This window comes from Macaca nemestrina, chromosome X, assembly GCF_043159975.1.
Source record: "Macaca nemestrina isolate mMacNem1 chromosome X, mMacNem.hap1, whole genome shotgun sequence".
Taxonomy (NCBI): Eukaryota; Metazoa; Chordata; class Mammalia; order Primates; family Cercopithecidae; genus Macaca; species Macaca nemestrina.
The window spans coordinates 109867163-109891692 of record NC_092145.1 but is presented as its reverse complement, the minus strand read 5'-3'; the positions used below and the strand labels follow the sequence as shown (position 1 = coordinate 109891692).

Here is a 24530-nt window from a genome sequence, read left to right as displayed (position 1 = left end):
ATTTGGATGCTTGACAAGCCAATACCCCTAAAAGTCTCAGCCTCTAATCCTCACTGCAATAACCCTTACTGCCCTTGCCTGGCATACATTCATTCCATTCAATTAGCTATTCAATGAGTATTGAGCATGTAACCCTGCTAAGCACTATGATCACTATACTAAAGATACGAGTAAAAACCACACATGGACGCTGCCCAAAATTTACAGGTGGGAAATAGACAAGTAAACAGGCTGTTACGATTCTAGATAGAGGAAATTAAAGGGTGTTGTTTATAGGAGGAAGCTTAATACAGTCTGGGGATATCAACCCTAACACTTCTTAGAAGTGGTAAAGTCTTGAGTGTTGAATAAGACTTAGCTAAACAAAGAGGAAGGAGCAGTCATCATTTTGGGAAGAAGGAGCAGAATGTGAAAAGGCACAGAGATATGAGAGAATATGTTGTAGTTGGATGTGATGGTTAATACTGAGTGTCAACTTGATTGGATTGAAGGATACAAAGTGTTGATCCTGGGTGTGTCTGTGTGGGTGTTGCCAAAGACAATAACATTTGAGTCAGTGGACTGGGGAAGGCAGAACCACCCTTCATCTGGTGGGCACAATCTAATCAGTTGCCAGTGAATATAAAGCAGGCAGAAAAACATGAAAAGGAGAGACTGGCCTAGCCTCCCAGCCTACATCTTTCTGCCATGCTGGATGCTTCCTGCCCTCGAATATCAGACTCCAATTTCTTCAGTTTGGGGACTCAGACTGGCTCTCCTTCCTCCTCAGCTTGCAGATAGCCTATTGTGAGACCTTGTGATCATGTAAGTTAATACTTACTAAGCTCCCCTTTATATGTGTGTGTGTGTGTGTGTGTGTGTGTGTGTGTGTGTGTGTGTATCCTATTAGTTCTGTCCCTCTAGAGAACCCTGACGAATACATTGGAGAAATATAAGCAGTTGAATGTGGCCATAACATAAAGTGCAGGCTTGGGCGGAGATGGCAGAGATAAACAGGTGTTCTATTTTAAGGGGCCTGTTCACCAAATTAAGGAGTTTGGATTTTAACCTGAACACAATAGGGAACTTTGAAGGGTTTTGGTGAGTAAAGATTTCACAATGAGGTTTGCATTTTAAAAGATGACTCTGGTTGCACTGTGGAGAATAAATTCACGAGGTCGGGAGCATGGCAAAACTGAAGGTAGGTAAACAAATTGAGAGACTTGCAGTGAGCCAACAAGAGAGAAGAAGTTTGAGAAATTTTCAGCATATATAAAAATGGCCAAGACTTGCTCAATTAGATATAGCAATAAGGAGCTGAAAAAACTGGGTTCACTGTGAATTGTTCACCTTTATAGAGGCACACAGGAGGAGAAGCAGATTTTATCAGGGTTTGGAGGTAGAAGTTAATGACTTTAACATATAGAGTTTTGGAGATACATGTGGGGTATAAAAATGAAGATACCTAGAAAGAAGTGGTATAAATGGGAGAGAAGTATGGGACGGAGTGAGAGATTTAGAAGTCTTATTTGCTAAATTAAATCATGGAATGAATTAAAATCACCCAGAATGTATCATGTTAGAAGAGTAGAGAAACTTGTGTAGAACTTTGGAGAATATTAATACATAAGGGTCAAGTAGAGGAAGAGGAACCATAAAAAAGGAATAGACAAGAGAAAGCAAAGAAAAACCAGGGGAAGCATAGTGTTACTGGAGCCAAAGGAAGATAAAATTTTTAGAAGACAGTAATGTTTAACAATGTTAAGCTCTGATGAGAAGTTGTACTGAGTTGAATGGTGCCCCTGCAAAATTCATGTTCACCCAGAACCTTTGAATGCAACCCTGTTTGGAGACAGAGCCTTTGCAGATGTCATTAGTTATTATGAAATCATACTGGACTTAGGTAGGACCTAAGTCCAATGACTGGTGACCTTATAAGAAGGCCACATAGACACAGACACACAAAGACACAGGGGAAAAGGCCATGTGAAGATAGAGGCAGAGGTTGGAGTGCTATGTCTACAAGCCAAGGAATGCCTAGGGTTGCTGGTAAACACCAGAAGCTAGGAAGAATCAAGAAAGGACCCTCCCCTAGAGCCTTCAGAGAGAGCGTGGCCCTACCAACACTTGGATTTCAGACTTCCAGTATCCTGAGCTATGTAATCTCTGCTATTTTAAGGTACCTAGTTTGTGTCACTTTGTTGTGACAGCCCTAGGACACTAATACAGAGGTGAAGTAACACAGGAACCAAAAGGAGTTCATTGCTTTAAATAATTAAGAGGTCACTGGTAATTCTGACCAGAGTCACTTGAGGGATATGGTGGGAGACCAAGTTAGATTGTTATGGGTTGTGCTTGTGAATGGAAGGTGAAGGAGTAGAAATAGTGAGCGAAAACAGGTTTTCAAAGTAGTTTACCTGTGAAAGAAAAAAAAGGCATAATACCTAAAGATGACTATAGGTCTTGGAAAGGTGTTTTCAAAATAGGAGACCTGAGCTGGTTTGTAGACTTAGGGGATAAAACTAGGACAAGAGAAGGATAACAGGTTGAAATGCCTGAAAAAGGGAGAGCAGAAATTAAAGGAGCAAGATTTCTTTAAAAAGTGTAGGAGAATGAGGTCCAGGACACCTGTGAAAAAATTGGGTATGTCCAAGTGAGGAGGCAAACTCTTTTAAGATATACCCCTTTGGGTTTCAGAAAGATAAGGATAGAAAAAAGTCATGTAGATCCATCTATACAGGGTCTTAAATGCTGGGATGAAGTATTTAGACTTATTTGTGGAGGCAGTTGGGGTTTTTTTGAGAAAGGGAATGACATGAGCCAGGCTAAGCACAATAGAGACCTCATAACTCATGAGATTTACCCAAAGCACAATTACTGCTGATTGAAATAAATACAGAGATGTACTTTAGGAAGATTAATTTGGCAGAAGTGCAGAGAATGGGTTGGAGGGCATCCAGACAAGAGGTAATGAGTCCCTGGCAGTAGCAGGACGAAAGCAAAGGAAATAGATGAGATGGATATTAGAAACGCTGCAGAGGGAGCTCAGAAAGGACTTGGGGACTGTTGGGAATAAAAGAGGGAATTTAAGAGGATTCTACTATTGTGAACTTGATTGACAAGGATGGGAAAGATGCCATAGACTGAAATAGAGATATTAGGACACCGGAAGGGGGTGGTTGGGTAAGGGTTAATGTACACCTTGGAATGGAAGTCTGGAGCTCAGGAAGAAGGGAAAGCTGGGGAGAGAGATCTGGCAGTCTTCTATATCTAGGAGAGAGGTGAAACCTTTGGAAGTGGATAAATTCATAAAAGATGAATGGGCAGAGGAAAAAGTTAAGGCAAAGGATAGAATCACAAACTTACTTTAGGTATAGAAAGGAGACATTTCCCTCAAGTACAGAAAGGCTTCCTAGAGGAGGTAGCAAATGTGAAACATCCCAGAAACCATGTAAAGAAACCTTGACTGGTAAGAAGAAGTTGCTGGTTCTAGTCTAATCTACCTCTGTCGCTGTGTGGCCTTAGGAAAGTCCTTACTCATTCCAGTCCTCAGTCTTCTCACCTATAAAATGAGGTCACTGAATACAGTGATTACAGAAACCTCTTTTAGCTCTAGCAGTACATTTTCCTTTGATTGGAGCTTGACTTTGGCCTTTGTTTTGGCAAGAGGGGTACATAACTTTCTAGATCAAGAAATAGTATACAAAGGCAAAGAGGCACATTTAAGAAAAGAGAAATGAATGAATTCAGAACTAGTCATTTTCACAACTTGAGCTATCCAACCTAATGATCATTCTGATTGACAATTATTAGGGTACTATGTGATTGATAATAACACCTGGTCTATGAGTTGTGTAATGAAGTTTTTGTTTGTTTGTTTGTTTGTTTTGAGACAGAGTCTCGCTCTGTCGCCCAGGCTGGAGAGCAGAGCGTGAGATCTCAGCTCACTGCAAGCTCCACCTCCAGGGTTCACGCCATTCTCCTGCCTCAGCCTCCCGAGTAGCTGGGACTACAGGCGCCCACCACCACGCCCAGCTAATTTTTTTGTATTTTTAGTAGAGATGGGGTTTCACCGTGTTAGCCAGGATGGTCTCAATCTCCTGACCTCGTGATCTGCCCGTCTCAGCCTCCCAAAGTGCTGGGATTACAGGCGCGAGTACCCCCACCCGGCCGGATGAAGTTTTAGCCAGTATTGTACTGTCTGCTAAAATCAGTACTGAAGGATAAGTACTGCCTTCCTTTTACTTAGGAAAAAGAAAAGAGCAGTTACCAAATGGCTACTCTGTTTCAGGTACTTTCATATATTTACCTAAAAGGTAATTTATATGAAGACAAGATTTTCTTTTAAATCTGTTGTATTAACTGACATATCACTAATACCTAAAATAGTGCTTAGCACATAGCACTCAATATTGTTTGAATGACCTGAAAAATATATGAATATATTTTATATATACATATATTTCATATATGTGTGTATATAATGTCATTTGATCATTATAACAAACTTGCAAAAGAGACATTAGTGTTCTTATATGGACGGGAAAAGAATGGCTAAAAGAGGTTATATAAACTTACTCAAAGTCACACAACCTGTAGGTGTTGTGCCAGAGTCAAACACAACAGATTTATAAGCTCCATGTGGGCAGGGAATGTGTCTATGTTCTCCACGGTATCCCCAACAGCTAACTCCATATCTAGATGGAAGTAGCATTTAATAAATATCTTGTGAATAGAAGGAAGCAGGCAAGCAAACACACACTTGTGTGAACCCACATACCATTCATTTTACCCTATACCAACCACATCATTGCCCAAATTCAAAAGAATATTGAATCTCAAGAATCCAGCAGTTTGCCTACCATGTTTGTTGGCTTAAATAGTCTGTGATTTTTTATTCATTCTCACTTGTAGACTACGATGGTTCTCTTTCAGTCTTTTTAAGCTTTAGAGAGAGCCTCAAGGTCTTCTTTTTGGAGAATGCTTTATACCAGGGGCCAGCAAACTTAGTCTGTAAAGGGCCAGGTAGTAAGTATTTTAGGTTTTGTAGACCATATAGTGTCTGTTGCAACTATTCGACTTTGCCATTTTGGTGTTTAAAAAAAAAAAACAAAACCACAGCTATAGACAACACATAGATAGATGAGCATGCCTGCTCCAATTGCTTTTATTCCAATAAAATGTTAATTGGAAAACTGGTTAGCAGGACAGATTTGGCCACAGACCACAGTTTAGCCCACCTCTGTTTTATATTATTTTTATTTTTCTCTCTCTTGCCTTTCCAGGACTTCTCTAACACGGTGCCAACTGTAAACATCTTCCTATCCCTGGTATATTAATACATGGCAGGACAACTTCAGTTTTAACAAGTTTCAACAGTTGTAACCCCTTCCATTTAATTATAGATGGCAGGAGTATTATGACAACAACAAAGACAGGACAGCTAGGGAGGCTGGCAGGTGGCCTACACAAGGCTCAAAGATACGGCAGTTCATTCCTTTATATAATCTTAATGCTGGTCCAAGATCTGGATACCAGGTTCATATAATAAAAACTAGATTGTTTGCTTTTTGATCAGTGTACCCAAAATTGATCAGTTATTTTAAAACAGTCTTACAAATATCCATAATCATAATAAACTGAATGGAATGTCATGTGCCAATTTAAGTGACCATGAAAAATATAACTATCAAGAAAACCAGTTACTCATAGTTCCTACTTCCCTAAATAAGGATGTTAAAAAAAAAAAAATCCTGAGTCCTTCCCATGTGTCATAGAGTATACTAGGTACTGAGAATGCAACAGTGAATACGCAGCACCTGTCCTCATGTTTCTAGTCTAAGGGCCATTTTTTTTTTTTTTCTGCATAGAGCCAAATAATAAATATTTTAGGCTTTTTGTATCACACAGTCTGCCACAACTCAATTTTGCCATTTTAGTATGAAAGAAGCATGAATAGTACATAAATGTGTAGTTCTGTTCCAATAAAATTTTATTTATGGACACTTAATTTGAGTTTCATATAATTTCACATATCATGAAATACGATTCTTTTTTCCACCAACCGTTTAAAATATATACATATGTATGTGTGTGTATATACATATATCAAAGAGATATCTACACCCCATATCTTTTGCAGCAGTATCCACAATAGCTGAGATATGAAATCAATCTAAGTGTTCAAAAACAGATGAATGGATAAAGAAAATGTGGTGTATATATACACAATGGAGTGTTATTCAGCCATAAAAAGAATGAAATCCTGTTATTTGCAGCAACATGGAGGACGTTATGTTAAGTGAAATAAGCCAGGAACAGAAAGTTGAACACCACATGTTCTCACTCATATGTAGAAGCTAAAAATATTGATCTCAAAGAAGTAAAGAGTAGAACAGAAGTTACTAGAGGGTGAGAAGGGAGGAGGAAGGGAAGGATATATAAAGATTTGCTAAATAATACAAAAATTCAGTAGATAGGAAGAATAAGTTCTAGTGCTCTATAGCACTATAGGATGACTATAGTCAATATTAATGTATTATATATTTCAAGTAACTAGAAGAAAGGATGCTCCCAACATAAAGAAACAATAAATGTTTGAGATAATGGATATGCTAATTACTCTGATCTGATCACTATACGTTGCACATTGGAAAACCACTATGTACCCCATAAATATGTACTATGTATCAGTTAAAATAAATTTAAAAATAGAAGTGAAAGAATAACCTGGAGGCTGATAAATGACATTGGTAAGGAAATGAGAGTGATAATCCCTGCTTGTTTGAGCTTCAAAAATGAAGGGAATCTTGCATGAGGGTGGAGGAATGATGGTTCAGAAGTTGTCTACGGAGAGCATGGCTAAACCAGAATATGTCAATAATGTACATTCAATTGTATCTTGCCTTTTTGTAAGAAAAAAATATACAGTACCCTAAGACTTTACCCACATCATCAAAAATGACTTGTGTACATTTTCTGTCTGTACATTTTTGTAATTTCCTCCATATAAAACCTCTTTCTTTCATACATATTTCTTAAGGGCATTCCTGATTGCTTATGGGTTTGTTCCCATTAAGAATGGCATATATTTCTCCATATAGCTTCTAATTGATTATTGTGTCTGTTGTTACCTTTAAATTTGTTATTCTTTGACTTCTCCTTTGAACTGATTGTAACACTTTACATTTTCCTCATTAAGGAGTGAAATACAATATTTAACATATGTTCACTTTTTGTCTACATAAGAGTCAAAATTTTGCCTTTTAAAAATTATTTTAATATTTGTAATGAATTGTTACTGTCCTATATTATTGTATTAGATTTCATAGAATTCCATGTATATATTTTGCATCTAAATTTACAAATTGGATAGAATATTCTTTCTTAGAGCAGTCTGTCAGGTTTTGGTATCAGAGTAATGCTGGCTTCAAAAACAATGTGAATAATTCTGCAACATTTTCAATACTATAACATATCTATAGAATTCAACGTGGTTATTTCTAGAAAATTTAAAGGAATTCACAGATAAAAATATCTGTCCCTTAAAGTCCTAAAGTATTTTTGGATGTCCCTAAAGTATTTTTGGAAGTTTCTCTTTGATAATTGTTTTCAAAGTTTCTACTGTTACATGTTCATTTAGTTTTCAACTTCTCAGTAATTTCTGGCATTTAATATTTTATTAGATATTTTTAATTTCTTTGAGATTCTCAAATATATTAAGGTACAATTATAGTAGTGCGCCTTTAATTTAAAAAACCTTTGTTGTTGTATTCCATTTGTCATTTAAATTTTATTTATAATTCATCTTTGTTTTCTTGATTAAATTTGCTAAAGGCTTATCTATTTAATTCATCCATCTGAAAAGAAACCTAGTCCTCGGTTTCATATTATATTGGATTATTAGTCATTTAATTCCATTCTTCATTTTTAACAATAAAATATTTAAGGTTATGAATTTACTTCTGAATATTTTCAAAGTTTTGGTAAGTCATGATCTCATTTTTATTATTGTTAGTCTGCTAGTGTTTCTTTGTGCTAATATTCACATATAAATGTGATCTAAAATATTCAAGTAATTGAAGACTTTAAAATTTGTTTTTAAATTGTAAACATTGTACATTATCATCAGAGATTGCTACTCTTAAGAGTGTGCAGGCTGGGCTTGGTGGCTCACGCCTGTAATCCCAGCACTCTGGGAGGCCAAGGCGGGCAGATCACTTGAGGTCAGGAGTTCAAGACAGCCTGGCCAACATAGTGAAGCCTTGTCTCTACTAAAAATACAAAAATTATCTGGGTGTGGTGGTACACACCTGTAGTCCCAGCTGCTTGGGAGGCTGAGGCAGGAGAATTGCTTGAACCCGGGAGGCAGAGGTTGCAGTGAGCCAAGATCGTGCCATTGCACTCTAGCCTGGGCAACAGAGCAAGGCTCTATCTCAAAAAAAAACCAAACAAACAAACAACAAAAAAACTTGCAAAGCTTTTCTTTGTGACATACCTATGATCATTTAAAAATATTCTCTCAATATTTGAAAAGAGTATATGCAGTCTATAAACAATTTTCAAAATGTATTAATTAGATCTAATGAATTGTTTTTCATATCTTCTAAGTAGTTTATTTTAGTCTACTTTATTGTCAATTAAATTATGTTAAAGCCTCCCATACAGATGTTTCCATCACTTTTTGTATAGTTGACAGTTTTTTTCTTTATATATTTGGATGCCATGTTTTTTGCAAAAAAAGGTTCATAAATATAATATCTTCAATACGGTTTGTATCATCAATCAATATAAAATGAACATCTTGGGATCAACATGGTTGCGTGGTCATTGTTCCTGATTTTTTTTTTCCTAATAGAGTAGTGACATGTTCAAATACCTATTTAGAGAATGGATTGATTAGGAAAAGGTGAGACTGAAAGCTGAGAAGCCAGTGGGAAGGCTCTTAGAATAGTGCAGGTGAGAAATCATGAGTGGCTGGATTAAGACAAAGGCAACCAAGAGGTCTTTAGCAGGTTAAAAACATCAAGACTTGCAATTAATTGGATTGGAAGTTGGGTGGGGTGAGAGAGGAGTTGAGGGTGACACCTACATTTCTGACTGAGCTGACCATTATCTAGACAGCAATATAGGAGGAAGAGCTGGGTTGGCTTTTCAGAATTGGCTATATTCTAAAGTTCCTTCTGTTTATATTCATACCAAAAGGACTCAAGCCTAGACCTAAAGCTAAGTGTTGGATCTTTGTCAGCTGATTGTTTACTCAAACCAAAGTCTTTCTACCTGTATAAAACACTAGGCTGAATACTCACAAATTTTAGGGTAATCACACTTCTTTTACATGTTAAGAGCTCTTTCATAAAGTTGACGGAAAATTTGGACTAAACGAGAGGGAATTAATTTCCTATACTGTGCCCAGGGTAGTCCACCTGTGAAGGTTAAGTTTTCCACAAGAGGGCAGCATCACCTAATAAATTATGTCATTGAAAGCCTTCACCAATAGGGGCTGAGATGGGGAGGTTAAAAGGGTAGAAAATACAGGTTCTGGGAGCCATAGGACCTGTCACACCACGAAAACCAAAGGGCCCTGCTAGTTCAAGCCCATAATTATAACCACTCCTAAGTGACTGATGGTGGCAGATGTTGCTACGAAAGAGGACATGGAACTCACCCTGTCAAGATGAGTGGGTGAAACACCTGAACCCTCTCATTCTTGTGACTGATTCAGAAGATACTCTAGATAGTGTTCACACTCCCTCTAACTGCTGGTGTCTCTGTACAACCAGCATCTCACAGGGGCCTTTATTTCCTATTCAGATCATTGCCACCCCTAATGATTCCTTAGCACATCATTCTCTGCAGGTTAGGCTGCAAAGCACATCACCATTCTGATGCTCTCCCAATTTAACAGTGTTTGGTTATTCCAATTATGCTTCTTTTAGACCCTAAGGAAAGAAATGGGAATGAAATTCACTGACAACCCATTATGTGAAAGTCATTTTACATAAATTATCTTATTTAATCATCGCAACAATGCCATTATATACGAATTATTATTTGTCATATAAGAGACCTAGGAAGTTGCAAACATGGGAATATCTAGCTCCAAAACAAAAATGCTTCCAAATTCACCAAATTACCCCTCCAAGAAGCCTTATTTAAGACCTAAATCTTGACCAATCCAAGATTTAATCAGTGATAATGTATCTATTATATAAGGCATTACTTAACATGTCACCTCCTATCCATGTACATGGGCAGGTATGGATTAATCTTAGGTGCCAGCAGGTAATAGAAGTCAAGGGGATCCTATATAACCTCATTCTTCCTAGGTCCAAAGCCTTTCCCCTTAAATATTCTCTCTTCAGGATAAATCATTTGGATATAGAACATGAGGACAATGGAAGAATTAAAGATGGCTTCTGTGTTTCTGGCTTAGTTGGCTGAATACATACGTGGTGGTCCTGGTCATAGATAGTTATTTTGAGAGAAGATGATGATGTGTTAGGCATGGGCATGTTGTGTTTGCAATACCTCTGACACATTTAAGTATAAATGTTTAATGGGAAGTTGGTTATATGGTCTAGAGCATAGGAGATACAGAAAATAAGGTGAAGCTAAAGGGCTGGGTGAGATTTTCCAGGGTATATTAAGTTAAAAATGGTGGAACTATGGGGAACACCAACATTTAAGGAATGGTCAGAGGAAGAGCAGGTAATAACGAGCCTGGTTTTTAAAAAATGGACAAGGATGTAGGAAAAGAACAAGGAAACTGATTATCTTGAAAGTAAGAGGTGTGGCCGGGCGCGGTGCCTTATTCCTGTAATCCCAGCACTTTGGGAGGCTGAGGCAGGCCGGATTACTTGAGGTCCGAGGTTTGCAACCAGCCTGGCCAACATAGTGAAACTCCATCTCTACTAAAAATACAAAAAGTAGCCAGGTGTGTTGGTACACGCCTGTAATCCAGCTACTCAGGAGGTTGAGGCAGGGGAATTGCTTGAACCTGGGAGGTGGAGGTTGCAGTGAGCTGAGATCACGCCACTGCACTCCAGCCTGGGCGACAGAGCAAAACTCCATTTCAAAAAAAAAAAAAAAGGTTTTTTTTTTAATTAACATAATAGTTACACATGTTTTGGGGGTACATGTATCATTCTGATACATACATATAAAGTGTAACAATGAAATTTGGAAAATTGGGATATCCATCACTTCAAACATTTATCTTTTCTTTATGTTGAGAACATATGAATTCTTCTCTACCAGTTATTCTGAAATATACAATAGATTGTTAACTATAGTTACCCTACCCAAACTATTGAATACTAGATCTTATTCCTTCTATCTAACTGTATTTTTATACCCATCAGTCAACCTCTCTTCAACCTCCCCACTTCCCAGCCTCTAGTAACCACCAGTCTACTCTCTATCTCCATGAGATCTCTCTTTTCACCCTTTACATATGAGTGAGAACATGCAATATTTGTCTTTCTGGGCCTGCCTTATTTTACTTAATGACCTCCAGTTCCATCTGTGTTGTTGTAAATGACAGGATTTCATTCTTTTTATGGCTGATAGTATTCCTTTATATATATATATTCCCCATTTTCCTTATCCATTCATCTACTGATGGATTAGGTTGATTCCATGTCTTGTTTATTGTGAATAGTGCTGCAATAAACATGGGGGTGCAGATATCTCTTTTATATGCTGATTTCCTTTCTTTTGAATATGTACCCAGCAGGGGGACTGCTAGGTCATATGATAATTCTATTTTCAGTTTTTTACTAAACCTCCATACTGTTCTACGGTGGCTGTACTATTTCACAGTCCTACCAACAGTGTACCGGGATTCCCCATTTTCCCACATCCTTCCAGAATCTGGTTTTTTTTTATTTGTTTGTTTTGTTTTTATAAAAACCATTTTAACTGGGGTGACATAATATCTCATTGTGGTTTTTATTTTCATTTCCCTGAAGATTAGTGATGTTGAGCATTTTTTCATATGCCTGTTGGCCACTTTTGTGTCTTCTTTTAAGAAATGTCTATTCAATACTTTGCCCACTTTTTAAGTTGGATTATTTTGGGGTTTTTTTGTTTGTTTGTTTTTTTGCTATTGAGTTGTTGTGTGAGATTTTTGGTATTGAGTTTCATAAAGGAAGGTAGGGGGCAAAATCTAGAGCTATAATGTTAAATGCCATATATGATGAATACTAAAAATAACCCATTGACTTTGACAATTAGGTGATAATTTGTAGCTTTTGACAGAGTAGTTTCAGTGGAGTTCTGAGGGTCAAATTCTGGCTGCAGAGAGTAGAAAGCTAAATGGCAGGTGGAGAAGTAGGGACAGTGAGTATAGACTCTTCCTTTGAGACTGAGTATGAACAAAAGGAGAAAGACGGGGCAGGAGCCAGAGGGACAAGTGAGATTGTGGGAAGGTACAAACTTACGATAAAGGAAAAAAAAAAATCACACAATAGAAAGGGAGAAGGCTGAGCTCCAATGATACAAAGCAAAGACGCAGCAGCAAAATGAAAGAAAAGCCATGTGGAAAGTTCACCAATAGGTAGATGCTTTTGGTGGTAGCAGAATAACTGTGCCCAAATATGTCCTTCCCTTCCTTCTGCTTATGCCACTGCACTTACCTGCAATGCCTTCCTCTTCTGATGCTTTATTTTTCAAATTATACTCACCCTTTAGCTTAAATTCTACTTCCTCTATGAAGTCTTACCCTATCAATCCCTTCTGCAGTGATCTCTTTCTCTAATAGCAATTTCTGTCTGAACGTTCCATTTGATAATCACACACAAGCCTTTATTGCCTTCTTTAAAAATATATAGCTACTTAGTCACATGTGTATCTTTTCTCCCCTGCTAGACTGTGCAATCCTCAAGGAAAGGGTTTCTAAGAGTTTGCTACAGCCTCCATGGCTGTAGTAGGGGCTCTTTAAGTCTCCATTGATATGTGGTTCAGGAATGACAGTGTATTATAAAGAAGGAGATGGAAAAACACTGGATTAGATAGCCCTTTGGTATATAATGAGTAATTTAGTCCTCTTTATAGCAAATAATGAAACAGTCTTGCAGAGGACAAATAAATTTATTCAAGATTATGTGTCTATGTGGCAGTGCCAGGATTTGAACCAAAGGCTCTTTCTCCTGTGCTATTCTGCTTCAGTTGTCTGCAAAATTCTATTTAAGTGAAACACCTCTTTCCTTTATAATATTGATAGAGACATGACTCTATTGAGCTTTATTACCAACCAAGTTTCAGTGGCCTCTGCTTCTTACAGAGACTCTCCCTGTACCTTACCTCCTGACAATCAGCTTGAGAATCCGGAAGGAGCCTTTGATGAGAATGAGGGCCTCTTGGCGGGAGCCATATAATGGAGTGCCATTGATATTCACCAGCTCATCACCAGTCCTCATCTTCTGGGACAAAGCTGCTTTGCCTCCATCTTCAATCTGTGTTGCAGAGAACAAAACAGAAAGCAGGCAGTGAGGCGACTTTCTCCCCAAAATTCTACTTGTTTCTTCCACCCCTGGAGCCACAAGTAGTACTGGGGAATGGCTCCAGGCAGCTCCTTGGAATAGCTCAGGAGCTGATCACAAGTCATTATTTACTGAAGGCAAAGCTTGAGCAAACCTTTGAGGAAGGAGGCAACATGGAAATAATGCAATCCCTGACTGGAGGAATCAGCAGTCCAACTAGGAAGACTAGCACTTCTAAACAAGAAACTGATGCTTGGAAGGAACCCTAGTGTGTGGCTAAAGCAGCAGCACAGCCTACCAAAACGTGCAGGCAAATTAGAGCCAGAAGAGCTAGGCTCCACCAAAATGACCTTTGGCAAGCTCTTTCCTATCTTTGGGCAGGCTTTGAAGTCTGACAAACTAAGTTTGAATCCTGGCTCCGCTACTTCCTAGCTGTGTGATCCTTAGGAAGTTACTTAACATCTCTGTGTCTCAATTCCCTCCTATGTGACATGTAGATAACAAGACTAGCTACCTCACAGGGTTGTTAGTATAGTAAATATCCGAGAACAGTAAGTCCTCAATTAATATAAGCTCTGATTATTATAACAAGGGGGTTGACTCTGAAGACCAGGAAAATGGCTTCCAGCTCAACATTCTGGGAGTGGAATGGCAAATTCAAAAGATACAAGTAGGTACACTGTAGCTGCTTCTTTATCTATGTCTCTTCAACATGTGCCCAGCACAGTGCTTCTAGTGTCTGACACACAGTGAGCATTCAGAGAAAGCTGGAAATATGGGTATTTACTGTTACAACACGACCTATAGAATTTCCATTAACCAGGGCAATCTGGGGAAGAAGATTGTCAGACTGAGGGGTATTGAAAGCAAAGGCAGAAATAATAGCCACTGGGGCAGGCAAAAGCAAAGCAAAGCAGAATGTCCCTGGGGGTCTTTGCTTATGGCTAATATTATACATTCATTTTACCACGAAGGTGAGTTCTACCTATTGGAACATAAATTCCATCCATGATAATCCATGAAAGGAGTCATCTCATCCATCCATTAATCATTCTTTAAGTATTTAAGCACATTTCTATTATGCATAGGACAACATGCTAGAGATATAAAAATGAACAACGTTCCTAATTTCTAGCCTCAGGGACAGGTTACTGCCTACAGCTTATTTATCAACTGAGATGGTCAGGTAAAAAAGGCTCCAACTCACTGATGTAATCAGGAGTTGTTTTTGTTTGTTTCCAGGGAAAGGGAATGTAAGGATAATTAAATTGTATAGTCCTTAGGGGATGGAAGATTCTAAATGGGGCAATTAAGGGCTGGTATTCACTGGAGGTATTTTTACACTTCTACTCTTGTTCCAATCTTTCTCTCAGTCTTTTATAATGTCCCCTCAATCTATCCCCACACCATGGAAGTTATAATATTGTTGAGCTTTAGGTTGGCCAGCTCACGTGCAATTTCGCAGATGAGACCTCCTGGGTGCAGAGAAAAATTTAAGTTCAGGATTTTTTAAACTCCATCAAATAAATTGAACTTCTGAGTTAAATCACAGAATGTTATTATATTTATTGCTGCTAACTCAACTTTTTAAAAAAAAATTAACCTTTGTCTAACAAATCATAGGTTAGCCAAGTGACATTGAATATATATACCTTTGTTCTGGTACCCGGGCCACATTCAACACCAAACAAGCCAATATTGGTAAATGGGGAACAACTCTCAGCAAATTAATCAGGATTATACTCTTATTTCCATTGTCATTATCATTATTACTTCACAGTCACTGCTGCCTGCCGCCAAGAAAAAAGAGAGAGAGAGAGAAAAGGAAAGTGCTGTACTTGAATTTCAGAAGTTCTATTTGAATGACTCATTCCTTTGGCATCCATAGAAGGCCCTTAGCACCAGGCAGAACTTTCAACAGGGATCAGCCATTTGAAAGGGTTTCCCGAGGCTAACAAAGAACCACAAACAGAAGTCTAACTAATGAATGCTAATAGATTTTCCCTGTTGATGTACATTAGTCTTAATTCACTCTACCCATTGTTTTTAATTCATACAACTTAATTATCCATATTACTGTTACCCATAGCAAGTCTTCCCCTCAATATGTATTGATATTAAGTACCATCTTTGGTTAATTAAACACTGTTACAGCAGCAAGATCTCTGTTTATTCTAGGACAAAAGATAAAAGGGAGAAACCTTTTAAACTAAAATGCTTAATTATTGCTGTAGCAAAAGCTCAGGCATTTGGCATTCCTTACTGCTCCTTCAGCTGCCACTTTCTGAGTCCTTGCACAGACTGTTTCTTGGACTACAGCATCAGGCCAACTGTTCATGCCCCTTTTTTCTGTTCCATGCCCCTTCTCAGTCACCAGCATCCTCGTCCTTAGGAGATATGTTAAGTGAAATAATCCTAATTTAGTACAAGTCTGAAGATGCTCAGACAAAAACCTAGCAAATTTTGGGTCGCCAGCATAATCTAAGAGTTCAGAAGGGTCCAGATCAGGAAGTAAGACTCCATTTGGTTGAAGATCCCTTCAACTATATCCCAGACTAGCCCTTTTCCAGACCCAGGGTATTTTCTGAGCTGTGCAATGGATTCCATACTCTTCCAGACTTTTTGGTCCTTTTTAAATTACTGCTCACTGGCCTTTCTCCTCCCCACGCTACCTCTAGATTTCTGAGATCTAGTATGTCTTCTATTTATTGTTTGGCCTCCTTACAGCCAGTTCTACAGGTCAATGTCTCAGCCACATATTTGTTTATATGGAAGACAAAGCAGATGTTCATGTTTCTATCAATAAAAAAAGGAAAGGAAGGAAGGGAAAATGAATGAGAGGAAGGGAGAAGGGGGATAGAGGGGGAAAAGATGATATGTATATTCTTCTACAAAAGGTTTTGTTTTCCCCTTCCCACCACCCTCCTCCTAACTCTGGCTGGGGCCCTGGAAAGGTGTGAATCAACAAACTTGTTGAAATTAACATACCCTGTTTGAGGGACTGTATAACAATATATGATGCTATCCATTCAGTAAGGCTGTCAGCTTTCCAGCTCTTCCTGAATCAGACCTTCAGGGTGGCTTTCTTGTTTCAGTTGAAGTGTTGTGAATCCTCAGATTAGACCCAGATGCATTGGAATGTCGGTATAAACACACATCACAAAGCTCAGTGTAAACGATGGTTAACTTATGTGTCATTTTGGATTACCCAAGTGATTGCTGGGCTAGCAGTGAGTGGCCCAAGTAATTGAAAATTGATTACATAGAGGTCATATAACCAAAAGCCAGGTGGTGCCTGGAAAGCTAGGAAAAGCTGATTGACTTTGGACAAGTCCCTTTCCCTTCTTGCAGCCTCTCTTCTCCTACTGGTAAAATGTGTAAGAGGGCCTGACTAGATGATCTCTTGGGGCTCTGACAGCTCTGGGCCTTTTCAGTTCTGACATTCAGTGACCTGTGAACAGTTAGCAAAGTCATGCATTATCCTTCTGCTGACACAGATAATCTCAGCTTTTTGTCCCATTGTACTCTGCCCTCACCCATGTTTCACTCCTTCAAAATTGACTAATTAACATCCATCTCTCAATTCCCCTGGTCTTTATCCACTGTTTCAGAGTGGTCCACCAAGGTTGGAACACTTAATAAGGCCCAGTCAGGACACTGAGAGAGATTCCTGAAGCCCTATTTTGTGCTAATGAGCTAGCAATTTGGAAATTTTTGATGGGTCTTCAATGAAGCATGAAGTGCTCTGATAGCTGTCAACAAAGTGACAAGTTGGCCCCTTGTGAGTAAAGGCAAAGAACAATTGACTTAACAGCACTTGCTGGCTTCCTAGTAGCTTTTATTTAATCATGCTAAGAGATACTTGCTTGGGTCTTTTGAATAAATTTAGGAGATGAAAAAGGGAAGAAAAGAAGTATTAAATCAGGTTTATAATTTAAAAATGCGTTCAAAGGAGAAACACCATCTGCAACAATAACTGATGGGTACTGAACACCTATTATGTTAGTGTAAGAGCAGCATTAAAAATCAATGACATTGTGAATACCTCTGCCTGCTACAGGAAATTTATTGGAAAAAATGAGCATCAACTGAAACTTTCTTGGTCAGCTCTTGGTCCAAGAGCTTCTGGCCAAATTACCAGCCCATACTGCTACCTCCACCAGCTTGTTTATCGTCTAAAGAAGACAAACAACATAATTGTTTAAATTGAAGTGTTTGTTTTTTGTTTTTGTTTTTTTGTTTCGTTTTGCAAATAGAAAAGGTCCACTCAGAATACTGTAATCCAGTTGTTTAAAGAAATAATATACCCTCTGAATACCTTTTTAGCATCTTAGAAAGATTTTCAAGTTTTTAGTAACACTCTAGGCATCCGTTCATGAATTTGGCCCTTTCTGAGAAAGAATAGAAAATACAGAGCTAGGGTTAAGCTGGCTTTGGGAAGTTTAACTATTAAGAAGTAGGAATATCAAAGAATGAATAAAGTTCCTTGCTCATTCTGAAACTTAGTTTGAAATCTTAAGCAAACCACAGGTTGGGGGCTGTCTGTTTCTAATCTACCCTCTTTTTCCTTGTTGGTATCTCTTAGAATCTGATCATGCTAGGAGAAATTAATCAGCGTTCCCTGGACATGGGAGATACAGGCTTTCAAACCTCGGCAGTCTTCTTGCCATGGCTTTCAACACCTAACTTGTCTCTCTCAGCAACTTCTTCCCTTAAAAACTGCTCTCAAATTTCTGAAGCAGTCTAGATTAGAAAAACAAGAAACTCTGTTCCTAATTTCAACTTCCATACTTTACACCAGTTTTCCAAAAGGCAAAACAGACAACAAAAACTTTTCTCTTCAATGAGAATTGGAAAACAATAACCAATTAAAAAGCTGTAAGTAGCCCTGATTCAAAGGAGTAATCCCTATATGTGGACAGAGGGAAGAGGTGGACACCAAGGGAGAAGCCATTCTTTACCTCTACCAGCTAATAAGCAGATGCCCAAATCCTACAAGGAGCTGCCCCAGAGTGTAAAGCTCTGTGAATCAGGCCCAAGGGCTCCCCTGACCTTGAGTCAACGGAACTATGCTGTGCCCCACAGCATGACCTAGCCCAACAGACAGCTTCTTCCTCCCCAGCTGCTTAATCACCATCTAGTTTACTAATCCTCACAACAAAGGCCGTCTAAGCTCCAAATCATTAAATTTCCCTGGGGATTAGCTCCAGTCAAATTCTAAGCACCTTTGCCAAAAACTCAGCCCAGTGCCAAGCTCAGCTCTAGGAATTTGGTGATGAGGATAGGGGAAGAAGACTCAAGAGCACTGTCCCCTGTGTCAGCAACCAAAGGCAAATTTGTCTTTGCTCCTACCAAGTCAGATCGTCCTGCTGTCTCTATAAGCCCGGTAAGCGGAGACAAACATGACAGCACAAGAGTAAACTGAGGGTTTCTTACATTGCTGGCAGATATGCTCACTGGGGCTCTGTCAACTCCAGCCATTTGTTTACACTGAAGTGTTCTTCTGACATTAATGCTATCAGTGTTTGTCACAAATGTTAGTCTTTGGTGGTATAGAACAATAGTGTTCAGAGTGGGTGAGTAAACATATATCCCAGGCTGTGTACAAGATGATCCACTGGAACTTCTGTTTATATATCTAAAAAATTCAAAAATCAAGCTTTATTAATATATAATATTGGTGGTAATAAATTAGATCATCCGTAAATAAAATTGTGTATACTGGAGACACATACTCAAAACATTTTTACTGATGTACATTTTTGCTAAAAATGTTAGCTGGATTACAGACCTAATGAGAGGACTAAAATCATAAGGCTTTTAGAGAAAAACATGGGGCATATCTTTGTGACCTTGAGGTGGGCAAAGATTTTTTGAGCAGGATACAAAAGGTAGTAATCATAAAGGAAAGAGTGATACATTGGAGTTCATCAAAATAAAAAAAACTTTAGCACTAAAAAAGGGAAAAGACAAGCCACAGACTGGGAAAATATTCATAATACATATTATCTGACAAATGACATATCCAGAATATTAAAAGAACTACAAATCAATAAGAAAAAGGCAAATAGCCAGTTAACAGTTGGCAAGGCTTGAACAAGCACTTCACTACAAAAGATAGCCAAATACCCAATACGCATCTGAAAAGGTGCTCAATATAATTCTTCATTAGGGAAATGTGATTTAAAATTATAGTAAAAGGTCACTACATATCCACCAGAATGGCTAAAATTAAAAAGACTTAAGTATTGGTGAGAATGTATAGCAATTTGATCTCTCTACATTGCTGGCAGGAGTATAAAAATGTAAACCATTTTGGAAATCTGTATGCCTACTCTCAGATCCAGCAATTCCATACCTAGAGACCCCCAAGAGAAATAAGTGCACGTGCCCATAAAAAGATTTGATTGTTCACAGCAGCTTTATTAATAATAGACAGAAAGTAGGAACAACCCAAATGTCCTTCAAAACATACAAAAAATGACATGCTATACAACAATAAAAAAAAATGTAATAAAATGAATGTCAAAAAGATTATGTTGCATGAAAGAGATCAGACAAAAACAATACATACTGTATGACTTCATTTTATACGAAGGTAAAGAAGAGAGGTGATAATTTGAAAAAATGGTTAACTCTGTACTACTGATTGTAAAGGCACATGAGCATAATTTTTGGGGGGTGCTAGAAATGTTCTACATATTTATGTGGCTCCAGATCATATGGGAATATACATAACTAAACATTCATTAAGATTTGTACATTTTACTCTATGTAAATTATTCCTTAATTTAAGAAAGAATTAAAAGAATAAAGTCCTCCAGACTATTCAGCTTATATTTCTGAGGTAGGCACCAAGACTCCAGCATCATTTTCACATACTCACAGTTTTAATCAAGGCAAAACATTTCTCTTAAAAACGTTAGCCTTCACAATAGGGCTATAATCTATGAATCTGCCCATTGTTCCTGTCTGCTTTGAGATAGTATTCATCCTCCCTACCTCTTAGAAGGTAGAGGATTTCAGTAAAAAATGAAAATAAAGACCAACACTATTTTACCAGTTGACAGGTAAAGGTGAAAAGTCTTAATGATTTGATTCCATTTTTAATCTCTAGCCAATTTTTGTCTTGACATATTACAAAAATAGAATCAATTCCTCATCCAATGTTGGAGCCATCTACTGCTACTCCTTTTGTCAATCTCAGACATGTTTTTTTCTTATGGTCCCCAGAGTTCATGACACCTACTCCTAGAAGCTGAACTTCATCAGGCCATTGCCACACAGGCAACTAGCCTTTCCTCAGGCACCATTACTGTCCCTGATATGGTTAGGCTCTGTGTTCCCACCCAAATCTCATATTGAATTGTAATCCCCACATGTGGAGGGAGTGACCTGGTGGGAGGTGATTAGATTATGGGGGTGGTTTCCCCAGTGCTGTTCTTGTGATAGTGAGGGAATTCTCACGAGAGCTGATGGTTTTAAGTGTGGCACTTGTCTCTCTCTCTCTCTCTCTCTCACCTGATGCCATGTAAGACGTGCCTTGCTTCCACTTCACCTTCTGCCATGATTGTAAGTTTCCTGAGGCCTCCCGAGCCAGCCATGTGGAACTGTGAGTCAATTAAACCTTTTTTGTTTATAAATTACCCAGTCTCAGGTAGTATGTTTATAGCAATGTGAGAATGAACTAATTCAGTCTCTTTGTTAGATTGCCTATGTTTCTTGACTGTCTAATAAGATACGACTTTCAGTGATACAAATGATCAGAGAACCTTGCAAAGCTGATGTGGTGGAGAGAGTTCAGAGAGAACCAGGGTGGAACAAACTGGAGGAAAGAATATGGTAGAATGCAAGCGAATTTGCTCCGGACTTCCAGAAGCAGTTGTCAGCAACAGAGTTTTCCCTTGTATAGCATTAAAACAGTCTAGGACAAACCAGAGAGTCCATAATGTCCTCCAGCATTAAGAGAGCACTGTGTACAAATCTAGCGAGCCTTAGGAAGCTGGAAAGACCAATGGTCTTTTACCTACTGCCTAATAAAAAAACACTGTAAAGATGACATATCAATTAATTGTCATTTTCAAATTATGCATTAATACTTGTAAGAAATGCCCAAATTAAAACAAGAGGTGTGTTAAATTCCACCAGATTGCTAGTGAGTGATGGGAATAATTCTACTTGGATTAATATAATCTTTATTTCTTCAGTATCAAGTCATTGTTGATGTGAAAACTATTTTTCAAGTTGATCAAAAATGCCTTTTCAACTTGCCTACTGAATGTGAATGAGTTAGATACAGTCTTCCAGCCCAAGAGGATGTGATTAACTATCTGGAATCTGAACCATCCCAAAGCCAGGTTCACTCAATAACTCATTGCTGGTTCCCTGAAGCCATTTATTTATAATCCATTATGCAAAAAGCCAAAGACAGTTTCTAAAGAGTACACGTACCCAATATTAGTCATTTCTGACTGGAAAAGGACCCAGGGACTAAACACCCTTCAGGGTAGGGACAAAAGGCTGCCTCTGGAAACTACTAGGCCTGCTTTGCTGCCTGGAAACCACTTGTCCAGCTTACTAGGAGCCTGTATACCCTCCAGCAGATGTGGACGAAGGGAGAGGAGGTTTGCTTTCTATTTCCCAGAGGTGGGCACCTGCATGCCACTCCCAGAACATTGTTTGACCCTGCCCAGGCCCCCTTTCCTCGGCAGTAATTTTAATCTCTGGTCTCCACTTAGACCTCTGACAAGTGGGAGGTGAAAGAGGAGAAAAGAAATTTAACTTCCTCTTATCCTTGTGAATAACTGCTACCAAAGCAAACAGCTCCCAAATAAATAACCTACCAAGGCATACATGTATGTTGCAAAAGCAATAATAATAACATCCTTTACTGAGCCTAGGATAGATCCCACTTTATATTAAATCAGCACACTTGCTGCTGCTTTCACATAGTGCTGCAAATCTGGGAATAAGTCAGCCATCACACAGTCTGTTCCAAGCTACTGTCCTGTTCACATCATGACTGAGAAATGACACACCATCTCTTTCCTGCTCAACAAAATGTGCCAAATAACATAAAACAAAACTGAGTTTTCACAACTGGAAAAAAAAGAGAAAAAAATGCACTCAGTTGCTTATGTGTTAGTGGCGGGAAGGGACTCTTGCATCAGAGATTATTTCCTTTTGCAGTGACAGGATTAGGTTGAGAAGAAAATGAAGGAGGAAGTGACAGGCATTTGAGTTCAAGACCTGGAAAATCAATATGGCAAGCAATGTGAACGCCATTCTCTCTGGTATCAGACCTGCTCTTTAAGTTAAGGCTGGATAAAAAGAGAGGACCAGATTTTTAGCTTCAGTTCCTGCTCATTGTCACTTTTCTAACTTTAAACAAGAGTACATTCCTGCCCCTTCTCCTATAAAGGTTGACCCCTTCTGATAGCAGACTCCACAACCTTGGCACTGAGGGTATTCCTCACAGCCAAGGTCACTCTGGTGCTTTTCTTCCTCCCTCAAACTTTTTCCAACCCTCCCTACACATTCTCTTTTCCACTCCCACCTCTCCCTGCCCCGCCAACCAGGCATTTGAGCTCGCCTTCTCTACTTCATCTTCCCCTTCTGCCCCGCTATCCCACACCCAGACCCTCTCCTTGGGTTTCCTATGGGCAAACTTCAAGCCCTTGTGTCATTAACATCTGGTATGAACATTCATTAATTAAATCAGACAGACCAAAGAATGATTTTTACAATGTAAATAGTAACAGATCAGAAGCTCTACATGATCTGGCCATGCATGCCTTTTTGACCTTATTTCCCATAACCTCTTATCCTCTACACACACTCACACACACACACACACACGTCATACCAAACTTTCTGTTCTTTAGAGAGGTCAAGCCCATCCCTATCTCAAGATCTTCGTACTTACTGTTCTATCTGTTGAGAACATTCTTCTTCTAGATCCTACATAGCTCCTTTTATCATTGAGGTGTCAGCTCAGATCTTGCCTCCTCAGAGAGGCCTTTCCTGACCACCCACATAAAGAATGTTCCTTGTCTTCTCTACCCACATCTCATCACTCTCTATCACATTACCTGTTTTATTGTCTTCATAGAATTTACCACCATCTTTCATGATCTCATTTATTTCTGTGTATGTTTACTGGATGTCAAGATACATTATAGTGTGGGAGATAGTCAATGACTTTATACAGCTCTGTCACTGTCACCTAGGAAAATATATGTCTGTGTTGAACACATTGTAGTTGCTCAATAAATATTTGTTGAAATTAGAATTAAAAGGGATCTCAAGATATCACCTTATTCATTTGACTGATTCTGGAGAAGTAACAATATTTTAACTTTGTTTTACATATAACTGAGGTTCAGGGATATTATATGATTGCCCAGGATAGAGCATCTATTAGGTTTAAGATACTTTCTTCTGCAAGGTTGTGACAAAACCTTTTTGTTTTCATGGGTATATTGCTATTCATGATCGTTAACTAGCAATACAAAGAGTTCTTGCTAAAGAGACACTATAAACTTTGTAAAAGACATTATTATTATTGGCTCAGAATATTCCAGAATAATTATCCTTTGCGCTAAATATCCTATTTGTCACAAGGTGCCCCAAGGTGAATGTTAGACTCTCAATTTAGTGGAAGGAATGGAGCCTTTAAGGAAACTGAGGTGTATGGCAATAATAACTTGTATACAGATATGATTCTCCTCAGTTTTTAACATTCTCTGCCTTAGGAAGTTAATTTAAAACACACACAAGCCCTCACAAACAGACCATGAACAGTGGGATATTTAACTACTCCCAGCATCTGGGAATTCAAAGTAACATCGACTCCACCTTCATGTGTACGGACATTACAACAGGCTCTTTCAGTTCACCATCCCTGAAAAATTTAAGAGCAAATCCAGATGATGGGCATAAACCAGATTCTAATTTGATTTAGTGCTTCGTTAACCAGTGCCCTCAGACCCCTAGAAAGTATGTGTGGGGTGGGGGGAACCCTCATCAATGTCCAAACGAGAGTTTGCCCTGACCCAATTTCATGCG

General features: G+C 38.6%; 1 protein-coding gene across 8 annotated transcripts in view; it reads right to left on the bottom strand.

The window, feature by feature from the left end:
- Positions 1-24530, bottom strand: part of LOC105493946 (shroom family member 4) — a 248458-nt gene that overhangs the window by 106513 nt on the left and 117415 nt on the right. For 7 of the 8 annotated variants that reach the window (XR_011618345.1, XR_011618344.1, XR_011618343.1 and 4 more), the window contains exon 2: positions 13285-13436. The exons of the other annotated variant lie outside the window; for it this stretch is intronic. Coding sequence is in view for 4 of the 7 variants with exons in the window: in XM_011761991.3 (XP_011760293.2) it covers positions 13285-13436 (152 nt within the window). In the remaining 3 variants the exon portion in view is untranslated. The remainder of the gene's footprint in view (positions 1-13284; positions 13437-24530) is intronic. 8 annotated transcript variants of the gene reach the window in all.